This window comes from Myotis nattereri, assembly GCF_964212035.1.
Source record: "Myotis nattereri genome assembly, chromosome: 13".
NCBI classification, from domain to species: Eukaryota; Metazoa; Chordata; class Mammalia; order Chiroptera; family Vespertilionidae; genus Myotis; species Myotis nattereri.
Window position 1 is genome coordinate 54928190 of NC_138088.1, and position 12078 is coordinate 54940267.

Below are 12078 nucleotides of genomic sequence, written 5' to 3' on the forward strand. Positions count from 1 at the left end.
AATTCTACATCAGATTTGGAGGTTTAGGAAATATATATATATATATATATATATATATATATATATGAAAAAGTTGGTAGAGCTATTTTCCCTCCTCCATTTCTTCATTTCAAAAATTACTGAATTTTTGTATTTGGGGAAAGTTTTCACAATTTCAAAATGTATGCTCTCATAGGAAAACTAAAGAAACTCAGAAAATACAAATAACAGGGATTTTGGCTTATGAACTAAATATAAACTTGGCCAAGTATTATCTGATTCAGAATATTAAAATAAGCAAAATGATTATATCTGCTTTGTATCTAACTTTCAAGTAAGTCTTAGTACAGATGCATATTAAAACAAAAATGCACTTCATTAAAAGGCTGAGAAATATATGTCTCCATATACAGTGTTTTTTCATTTTAAATTCAGAAGAAACAGTGTTTCATAGTAAGTATTTTAGATTGTAAGGTAAAAAATAAGCTGTAATTAATATTTTTATAACCATTGCTTTTCGCTTTACATTTCAGACTAATTTTGTACAACTACAGGAAGATGATTCATGGAAAATATTCAACATTTTGGGGAAGCAGACATAAAAAAAAGTGGACATATAATTTGGTGATAAATCAATTCTTAAAGGATAGATGCAGATTAATGTGTAACGTCATGCTAATAAAGATCTGTTCTAAAAACTCACTCTTTAGTAACTGTTATTTTGGTTCAAGACCCAAATGCAACCATCTGTTCTATTATTTATGGAACTTGAAACCAAGCCTAATTCTCTATTCCGAGAATCTGCCCACTGTTTTGGGTTATCAGACATCAGATGATCACCTACTTTTACCCTCCAAGTTATTTTCAGCTTTAATTCTTACTATTTTCTTTGCTAGTGTTTTATAGGCATTTAGAATGGCAAGAAAACAAATTACATTAGCTTATCTCCCGCTTGTAGCTTAGACAAAACTCAAATGTTACGCTGAAAAATGAATTCGAGAAATCCACGCTGTTTGAAGTTAATGGACTTTCCTAAAACACGTCATTCTTCAACAAGGCCTTCAGAGCATTACTTTTGGATAAAGAGCAAAAACCTGGCGCTGGAGTGACATAGTAGCAGCTCATTTTGAAACCAAGGTTCAGAATCAAGAGTGACTTGAAGCAGCTCCCCTACACACACGTAATACTGCAGGAGCAATGATGCTTCGTTGAGCGCACATACATTTTCCAGTTAAGAAACTGGTATCATTTTAGAGGAAACCAACTGATTTTAAATATCCTAAAAACACATGTATATGTGAGGTATATGCACGTATTTTATATGCAAAGATACATGAACTTATATTCACGTACATACGGATGTATATAAAATATGAACTGTTTGGGAAGTAGTGTTTATAATGAGCAGTACTCCTGCAGCTGAACTGTCTACAAATAGAATGCTCAGGAACCAACCACAGTATCAATTCTCACAATGTCAAGTCATGAGAAATCTTCCTGAGGAATGAGCCATGACTTCTGAAGACACGCCTGGGCCTCGGGCAGGTGAGCGGGCCGGCCAGCACTCCCGTGAATCCCAAGGAGCTGCTGACTTACTGGAATCGGGCCCTTTTCCCTCTCAAAGTTTTAATTATTGAGCTCACTTCAAAGGTCACTCTTGACAGTCCCCGCTCATATTTACAAGTAAAACACCTTTGCACAACGGACGAGCCTGGACTGCAACCTGCAAGTGCAGTCTCTTCCGGTAACAAGTCTTTCCTTTTCTCTTTCCTTTTCTTGCCCCCCGTCTTCCCCCAATTACCAAGGCAGCACAAATGGCTCGTTAGCTGTTGGAGAACTTGCCAGCCTTCCTGGACGGCTCGTAGGGCACGCGGAGGATGCTGGGCGTCTCCTCCATGACCCGCACGAGGAGGTTGTCGATGTAGTCCTCCAGCTCCCGGATGTGCGTGTCCTTCCTGCGCAGCAGCTCTTTGTGCTTCACCAGCTCCTGCAGGACCTCCTCGTAGGTCAGGCTGCGGTACCCGGCAGTGGCATCAAAAGGGTTGCTGTCCTAGAACGGGAGAGAGGCGGCACTTCAGTTCTCGGGAACAAAATCAGAATTATTCTGAACTTCAGCTTCTGGTTTTTCTCTGTCCTTGGCGAGAACCAACGTGACAGTTCACAGAATGGCTAGTCAGTTCTGAGGCAAGCACTGCGTCAGATCAGAGGCATCAAAGCCCTTATTCTAATTCTAAATTCTTCTACAATCATTTTTTACGGTGTGGACAATGTCCTAGTAAAAGAGACAGGCATACAACTTAAGATTCAGATAAAATGTTCTCTAATAAATTTAACTGAAATAGGTAAAAATTAAAGACTGCTAAGAATTAACTTGGAGGAACTATAGGAAGCTGTTGAGAACTATACATTTGGACATGAGTTTAGTTCTCATCAAACTGCTTCCGCTGAACTGTAGTTTAATGCTGTGTCTTTGACTTTACTGAAGATGGGCACAAGCAGCAGCAAGATCAAATCTGCTTCTTGCTATGAAATGTTGAAGGCATTCGGAATTAAATCTTATAAGATGCTCCCATGGGAGTAACTTCTGATTTAATTTAGAGGCAAAGAGCGTTTTCTCCCCCGAGTAACTAGTTCATTTCTATCTCACAGTAGCAATGCCTATACACCTTATCTTATTTCCCTTTTTGCCCTTGTTATCAGGAAACTCAGAGTTCAACTATGATCACGTTAATATTTAGTATATCTGCATTCTCTTCCATTTCACTGTTGATTTACTTTGTGAAAGTTATTCCATTAATGAAAATTCTTTTTACATTAATGTATAAATATAAACAAAAAAGAAGAAAGGCATTGACCTAATTTTCATTACAAAGCATTCTAATATTAAAAGAAAAATATTTCTTAAGAATTCAATAAACTATGTCATCATCCATTTATAGTGGATAGTAATTAGATTTTTCATTATGTAAAATATAAAGCCCACACATAAATTACCAGTAGTATTTTTTATGTCTTTTTATACATAGTTCTATCACTAAGCTCAACAAATTAAAATGTTTTTTATCACTTTCATTCAAAACATTTCCATTTGGCTTTAAGGAAAATAAAATACTGGGGAAATTGGTCTTGCTCTTTCAGACTACAGTATCTAATCTATTCAGTGGGAGACAGAGAATGGGGACCAATGAATGCAGAAAGGTTCTTTTTCCGTTTTCCATAGACATTAAATTTGCCTTTACTCATTTTCAGGATCTACTTTCATTTGCTATGTGTCTAGAAGTTTCCATGAGTAAAGCCAAAGTGTAACTTTTTATCCCCTGTTCCCGCAGGCACCAGGATTGCCAAAACCAAAAATCAAGCTTGAGTGCAGGCATCAATTTGATGGGTAAGTTATCCAACCACACTTTCTTCTCCGGGATAACAATGCAAGTCCAGGAAGGGGACACGCTCCCAGCCCCACAGAATCTCTCAGGTTCTGTGGAGAAGATCTAGCTGGCACCAGGCGGAAATGCAGCAGGTGCAGCTCCAGCAGTGGCTCAGTCTGTTCAAAGGAAGAAGCAAGGCTGGAGGCACGGGGGTCAAACAGGTCATCGGTACAGAATGGCCGGCAAGGAAGGTTCGGGACTGGGAGCTGAGAGGCTGAAATGGCAGGTTCCAAACATCATCGAGGATGACCAATGCCATCACTGAGGACTTGTAGGTTTACTGCTGTGGGAGACAGGAAGCCTTCGAAGGTTTCCGTAGACAAGAAAGATATGATTGAAGCCACGTTCTAGGCCAGTGATGGCGAACCTTTTGAGCTCGGCATGTCAGCATTTTGAAAAACCCTAACTTAACTCTGGTGCCATATAGAAATTTTTTGATATTTGCAACCATAGTAAAACAAAGACTTATATATATATATATTTTAAATATATTTTATTGATATTTTACAGAGAGAAAGGGAGAGAGATAGAGAATTAGAAACATCGATGAGAGAGAAACATCGATCAGCCGCCTCCTGTACATCTCCCACTGGGGATGTGCCCGCAACCCAGGCACATGCCCTTAACCGGAATCGAACCTGGGACCTTTCAGTCCGCAAGCCGACGCTCTATCCACTGAGCCAAACCGGTTTCGGCAAGACTTATATTTTTGATATTTATTTTATATATTTAAATGCCATGTAACAAAGAAAAATCAACCAAAAAAATGAGTTCGCGTGTCACCTCTGACACGCGTGTCACAGGTTGGCCATCACTGCTCTAGGACAATGAAAATGGCAGCAGTGGGGAAATCACTTGGAGGGGCTACGATTAGTTATTAAGCTATTGAAATATCACAGACAGATACTGATGAGGGTCTCCACCAGGTCAACAGAATGAATAGGGAGACTGCTAAGGGGAAGTGAGTTTAAGTTCTGTAAGATATATTTAAAACACCTTATTTTGTTTTAATATTAGAAACTGGGAAGATACAACTTCATGCGTTATATTGCCTTTGTCTCTAAAAACATTTCAGAATGTTACTCTGCAACAGTTAAAGGACAATTCTGTTAATCTACTTTTATTCTCTTCTCTCTCAGATCAATTCATCTTTTTTAAGATTAAGTCTCAATACACATACCCTCTCATGTATTGAATAGTTTAATTGGTCATGAATAGAGATATAAAACATTATTATAATTTCTTAGCCACATTCTTATTAAATAATTATTAAGCAGGTTTCTATAGAAAAGATACACTATAGAGGTAAGTATATATTTTTTAATTTATTAAAAATAAGCTAGAATTCCTCACTTTAACTTGAATAATTCAGCACAAATGAGACAGAGACCAACCTAGCTCACTCTGACAAATGAGATGTTCTCCAAGGTCTTTTAACTCTAAAATGTCCTGGTTTACATAGTGATATTTCTGAACTGCATTTTTAAAAAGTAATACCACCCAACTAATGTGATTTCATCTTTCTAATAAAATATTTACTGAAAAATAGGGATTCTGGTGAGAATTGCAGGGATTCATGAAATTAAACTAAATGGGATTCATTACTGATTGGTTGACTTATGTTTTTCTTAATTTAACTTAAGAATCACATGCTTGAGTCTCTCTAATCTTAATCAAATTATACACATATGAACTGACTTCTACAAACAAATTAAGTGATGAACATAGCTAGAAAATCACTTACATTGTTATATTTAGCACTACGCCAGTAATACCAGAAAATGTAGCTAAAATATTTTTTAAATATTTCTCTAGAGACGATGAGGATGAAAAATGTCAAACTATTCTTATTTTGACATAGTCTAAATTTTATGTCATGACTATCTGACAATTTAATCTCAGAATAGTTATTATCCTGGAATAGTGTTACACTACACAGCCATAATCTGAAATATACAGAAGCCATTATTCAGCTCATTTTGTTCCCCTACAACCCTATAATGCTTGCATATAGGCAGACTTCCCAGAAATACACTTCTGACCTTTTCAATAAATTGTCCACTTGTCCTTTTATGTGAAACTTTTACCCCAAATTTCTACATCAAGTTTTTAGGCAGAAAAACATTTTAGAAACACATGTACTATAAACTATATTCTGAAAAAATATATAAAATAATTAAAAAGTCTTATGCTCAGTTCCAGATTTCATCCCATATTTGAAAAGCAGGTAAATACCTTTTAATTTTAGGCATAAGATTCTTAAATTGATACACTCAATAAATATATATCCTTGTTTGTTGATATAATTCCAAATAAAATAATAACTGATATCAATTCATATGTACAATAGAAAATTAAAATAAGCAAAAAAAAGTATTTTGCTTAAAGTGGAAAACTCTCAGGAAAATATAAATTATTGGTATAGACTCAAGTAAACTACATGGGACGCCTAAGTACTCAACATTATTTCCTCCAGCACTCCACACAGACAGCACATATGTTTTTAAGATGTCATCTTACATTGAAATGTAAATTTTTCTTCCTTCTTCCCCTTTCACAACCAATTCTTTTTCATTCACACCCAACCTCTGTTAAAAATTTCCATATGCAGATATAAGGAATTAGGTGTTAGGTGAGAGAAAAGAATTATTACATTAAGTTTTCTAATCAAAATCTTAAATAACATATAGTTGTGCAAAAGACTTTGAGAATCACTAGTGATCTATTTTTACTTTACACAGTAAACTAGGAAATGTATATATTTTTTTACAATATTTAAATTTGAACAAAAGCAAATGATCAGGACTCAAAATAACTGAAGATTTAAAGAAAGGTTGTCCTGGTAACCAAATATTGGTGGGGCACTAACTGACATCCAAGGCAACCAGAGGAGAGAGAGAGAGAGATAAGAGGAAGGCTTGGCATTCTCTGATCATCTCATTATTGTTCTAATGAGGAACTTTGCTCTGGGAATATCATCGCAGCTACTTTCACATCTTTTGTCCTACTCCCTTCATCTCCCTTTCAGTTCTTAATTAGGCCTTAAAGAGCTCACACTGCCCTTTCAACTGGCTACTGCTCCTGTTTAAACACTGTGCTTTCACAGACAGGTGTTGGCACTAGCATGTAAGACATACAAACTTAATTACAAAATACTATGTCCAGAAGGAGGAAAAATAACTTGGTGGATGGCTATTATCGGAGAACTTAACGGAAATTACTTCAAACATCTTCTAATCTTCAAATAAAAATTGTTCAAATACTTTTCCTCAAAAAACGATCGGTCTGAGGATGGGTTCCTCCTCCTATTTGTATCTTGCAGTAAATTAACAACACCTAAGTAATCCTTTAACTGTCCTTAAGAATCGTTAGTATTCCAGAGAAAAATAATCACACATCAAGGATTCTTTTATCACTTTTAAATCCTTTAACTAAAACAATTTTCACATTTTATTTCTTTAAAGAATTCTAAGGATGCTTTTACAGCAATAAATTACAAGATTTGGAAAAATACATTTACAAGCACATAGAAATTGTAATTAAGGTTACTTAATAAACAATAGCTACACATGAAATCGATTTTTTGATGTTTGCATTTTGTTTGAGATTAAGTAACTTGCCTGATAGAATTCATTTTACTATTTGATCAAAGGCTCACTTCAGATATTCTGACATTTCTCGCCAGACTGCATCTTATAAAGACTGGAGTATTTATGAAGCATAAAAACTTACAAATCATTTACATAAAACAGCAAGAACACAGCACAAAGCTTCTATAATGTTTTCTATAATTTTAAAGAAATAACTACATTTAGAATGGTTTATACACTACCATGGTTTCTTCTGGGCATAGCTCATCATAGAAAATTGTGATATGTTATTGCTTTAAAAAATTCTTATTATACATCTGGATCACACACATTAAGGGCAGATGGTTCAAACAGCAACCACCAGCATCTTGGAGTAAAGGCTCTACTTCTGTTATTCAATGAGAATTTAGTTTTCTACCAAGAACACGTGCCCACATTTTGATAAAGTAACTTCTGCCCTAGGTTTAATATATTTCGATTTGACTGAAGATGCAATGGAACTCTGAACAGAGATCCAAAACTGGATTTCAAATAACAATAGCATGAAGTTAAGATACCTGAATAATCTTTGCCAGATATGTGAGCTTAACTCGACTGCTGGCTACACCAAGCCCGCTAATATGTATGGTTTTGTTCTGTCTGGGAAGGTTAGTGTCCTAAAGGTTCTTTCAAATGCACTCCTGGTTAACTGCATTTCCTGCCAGGATGCAAGATTGTTGAATGTTAATAAGCGGTATTATTCTTTCTTCAGTATTTGTCCCAACAACAAACCGTTTTCTCCACATGCTCTTATTTCCTAACAATAATGTTGACCTTGCCATACAGCTTTCATATTAATTTTAAAAGAGTCTGCAAATAAAATATGTATATGCTAAGCAGGCTTCAATTATAATTATGTTTACCTGAAGTTCTATTAATTGTATAAAAGTCACACCCTATCATATATTAAAAATAAAGACTGGGTTTTGCTTTTCTTCTTTCTCCCCAAATTATCATGCTAATCTATAATCGGTAGGCAACAGGGATTCGACGGGATGGGAGCCTTTCTGGAAACCTGTGCCCCGCAGAAGGCTGGCTTGTGGCTTGCTTTCTGCTTCTCTAACCCCCTCTGCAACTTACCGGGATTTTCCTGAGGTCTTCACTGCTTGTCAGATTTACATGAAAACTGAGCAATAAAAGACAAAACACAAATGTTAAAAATGTATCATGGTCCACATGGGAGGAAACATAAAAACAGGACATTTTAAACCAACATTTCAGTAACAATTTCTAAAGTCCTAAATCACTCGGATGAGTGAAATTTAATCCAGGATGTAGAAGAAAACCAATATTTACTCAACATCCGAAAGCAGCTACAATTTTAAGCTTTGAAGGAAAACCCTTCAGTTATTATCAGAACTGAAAAACTTTACCTCCAAATATGTAGTTTCTAAACATTTTTAAACATGAGCGTTTTACCCAGTGAGATATTTTATAAAACGAAATTTCCTAACGTTATTATTCATTTTACATACACACTCACCTTAGTCCTCCTGATAAAAAATGATGGAGAATTAAATAAATTTAGGATGGAAAGATTGTAGCATAGAATAGACAAAGCAAACTTTGCAAAAAAAAAAATTCTACAGGTATTAAAGCAATTATCTTTTAAATTTTTAAACATCGGGCTATCAATAGAATACATTCAGAGTGCTAGGAACCATTTCTATCATGAATGTGATGTCGAAGTAGCTGATCTTCAAAATTCAAATACCCAAATGGACCAAAAAAAAAAAAAAAAAGGATTTCTTCTGTACAGAGGGTAAGAAAACATCCCGGCTGAGTGCTATCATCACTTTCTTCTCTGAAACATGTCCATTAGGAAGGGCACTGCAACCAAAAAGACGCTAAACTTCAAAGCCATCTGATGAGTCAATATTTCATCATTGCTATTCAAGTTTAATTTTTACCCGGCACTTAAGAGTATTAGCCTTGCTAACCACTACAAAGCATGACTGTCCTCGGAACCTTTTTATACCTCCCCCAAAAGACTTAACAGTAAAATATATTTTTCACGTTATCTGTGCTTTATCAGCCAAATCATTGGAATCCTTTGAAGAAATTCACTTTCAAAACTTTGGGCTGTGTGCACGCAGTCTGGACACTAGATTATAACATCCGGAAAATAATCTATTATTACAGGTACACACCCCGAGCTGTAAATCTACAGAGCATACAGGCCATGGACAGCCACCTCAAAGGAATTTCTCACAGAGCCAAGGTTTCACTTGTTATGACTAAGATTTGTAGTGCTCGCTTCAGAACTGGTGGCTGACCTCTAGCTAGGACTCCTATGGGTAAACTGAGCATTTCAGTAGAGCTGGGTGATTTGGCAGAAAAGACTGGAATATGTTTTAAATACCTACAATGCACCATTTACAGGCAGAGGCGGCTGACTCATTGCCTGTATCTCATCATTTTTACTGTGTTCTATATGGTCCCAGACTAGACCACTGTTCCGGAAAGTCTCACCAGTCTGACAAAAAGAGTGGCTTAAAAGAAAACAACAAAACAAAATCCAAAAATACATTGTCATGGAGTAGTCCTCCGCCTAGGGTGCCACGGTAGCAGCTGCTAACACATGGGGTTCCCATCCTCTCGGATTTTCAACCCAATGTGGTCAACATCAGGGTCCAGTCGGACTACCCTCTCCTCGCGCCATTATCTCACAGCGAGCGGTCTCCCCACAGGTCAAGAAACACATTCTGCTGCCTCTCTCCATCTGACGGTGACCACCTCCGGGACAAAATGCCCGCATTCAGGTTTCACAGCACGGCACAGTGGGTACAAGCAGAGAAGCGGGTGAGGGCCCTGGGACCAGGAGGTGTGAATTCAAAGCTTGCTTCTGCCCTGTAACTGCTGTGTGAGCTTGAGCAAGTTACTTAACTGTTTGTCTGGGTTCCTCCCTCTGTGAAATGGGGATCTACCATACAAGACTGTGAAGGCTGACTTAGTTAGCATGTCAAACACTTAGCACAGTGACTGGCAGACAGGACATGTTCAACATATTATTTTATTTAATCAATATTTACATAGCACTCGAACTGTGTCAGCTACTGTTCTAAGCACTTTCCCAAAATTAACTCATTTAATCTTCACAACCTTAAGGCAGGTTGTACATTCAGAGAAATTGAAGGACAGTTTCAAGTTCGCACCAGTTTACTTGTTTCTTTACTCAATATTTGTTCTACAAAATAAATCAAGAGTGGATGTTATAGGAGAGATAATAATGATTCCTTAAAACATATTTCAGTGTATTAATTTCAAAATTTTAAATTAGTTTACTTAGAAAAATTATTAAAATGTAGGAATACCACAGAGTAAAAAATAAGCTTTTACATTCAGAGTACATTCAGAAAATAGGTATACTGGACTGGTGTTATACTTATTGTGATATAATCATCTTCATTTTCAAAATGAATACACGAGAGCCACAAGGAGGTGTGGTGCCTTGCGTGTGGTCAGAGATGGCAATGGAGTGTCTGGCTCTGGCCCCTGAGCACAGGTTACACTGCAAAGCCCTGAACGTACCAGCCACGTGGGTTGACCAGAAAGTGCACCGCACAGCATTCTGGGCGAGCGCATGGTCCATCCAGCTGCAATTGGGGGAGGCTGGGGACAGCACCCTGGGAGTGACACTGTCAGACCCTGTAGTGGAAAGAGTTCCCTTTTGCAGCAATTGGTGCAGGAAGGCCTGAGTCCATGGAGAAGTAGGACTTTCAATGGCATGAAGAATCGGTCTGGCAGGCCAGAGAGGGAGGACTCCCAAAACAGAGGGCACAGCCTGGGCTGCTAGAAAGCGGTGTTCACAGTGGACATCAGAGACCGGAACACAAGGCAGGCAGCAGGGGAGGAGCCCTTGAAGGGTTTGATGCAAAGATGAGGCTCTTAGACCTGATCCATCGGGCAACCATGTTTCCTACTTTTAGTCTTCTTTCATAAATGCTACTTAAACATTTCATGGGCAGTAGCATTATCCATCCCATTACATCCTTGAAGAATAAACAATATTAAGACTATATAAATTGCATTATGTCTCAGGAAGAAAGCAGTGAACTAAGAAATAGAAATTCTGGTATTAGATTTATTGGGATAAGGGTTCTTAAGAAACAGACATGTAGGACCAAGATTTTATCAAGATCATAAAACTAGCAATACGCAATGTCCGATGGCTGTGGCCTCTGGAACTAAAGTGAAACTCCGTGACAGCCTGAAGCATGTCTGAGAATTATTAGAAAGATCAGACTGAACAGGTCGCAGCAGGGAGGGGAAAGCGTGCCGGGTGCAGCGAGCCCCACTATTTCCCATCCTACCTGCCTGTAATCGGAGCCCCCTGCCACTCAGCAATCCCCAGTGCAGGCCTGGGCTCAGGGCAATTGTATGGGGCATTGTCTCAAGTCTAAAGGCGGAACCCCTCCCTTGTGGTCGGCTTTATAGTCACACACTGACATGTCACACAGATGACGGACTCAGGCATTCACACTGCTTTTTTTGATCCTTCCTTAAGGGGGGAAAAAGAGTTAACTGAACTGGATTGAATTAGCTTGGTGAAAAATAAAATGTCTCTATTTACCGAAGTGTGGCACCAATTTGTGATATCTTTCCCTTTGGACTGCTGTCCTCATGTCACACAAGATATTGAATAATACAGTCTGACTGCTCAACTGAGCTGTTGACAGGTTAAGGAACATGGTGTTCTTAATCAGGTAGAAAATGAACTTAGACATGCTCACACTGAAAGAACTTCAGGAAAAGTTAAATTTCACAATTAAAAGAAATTGTTTTAGAAATCAGAACTGAAGGAGTTTGGGGGTAGCAGGGGATTTTAAAGTAACTATTAAGCTGATACAGATATTTTAAATTCATATTTTAAAAAGATTTTTAAACTAAGAAAATGCTTTACCTTAACATTCTAAAGTTTTTAAGTAAAAACTTATTTTTCACTCTGTGCTATTTCCAAATTTAAATAATTTTTTCTAAGTAAACTCTAATTTTAAATTTTGAAATTAATAGTACTTGTGTATATTTTAAGGAATCATTAGTAT

General features: G+C 37.2%; 1 protein-coding gene across 1 annotated transcript in view; it reads right to left on the reverse strand.

The window, feature by feature from the left end:
- Nucleotides 1-870: 870 nt before the first annotated feature.
- The window catches only part of RAB11FIP2 (RAB11 family interacting protein 2), a 34273-nt gene continuing 23065 nt past the window's right edge, over nt 871-12078 (reverse strand). The window contains exons 4-5 of the mRNA XM_081104379.1: nt 8114-8159; nt 871-2029 (exon numbers count right to left, since the gene is read on the reverse strand). Of these exons, the coding sequence (XP_080960505.1) occupies nt 1802-2029; nt 8114-8159 (274 nt within the window). The 3' untranslated portion in view covers nt 871-1801. The remainder of the gene's footprint in view (nt 2030-8113; nt 8160-12078) is intronic.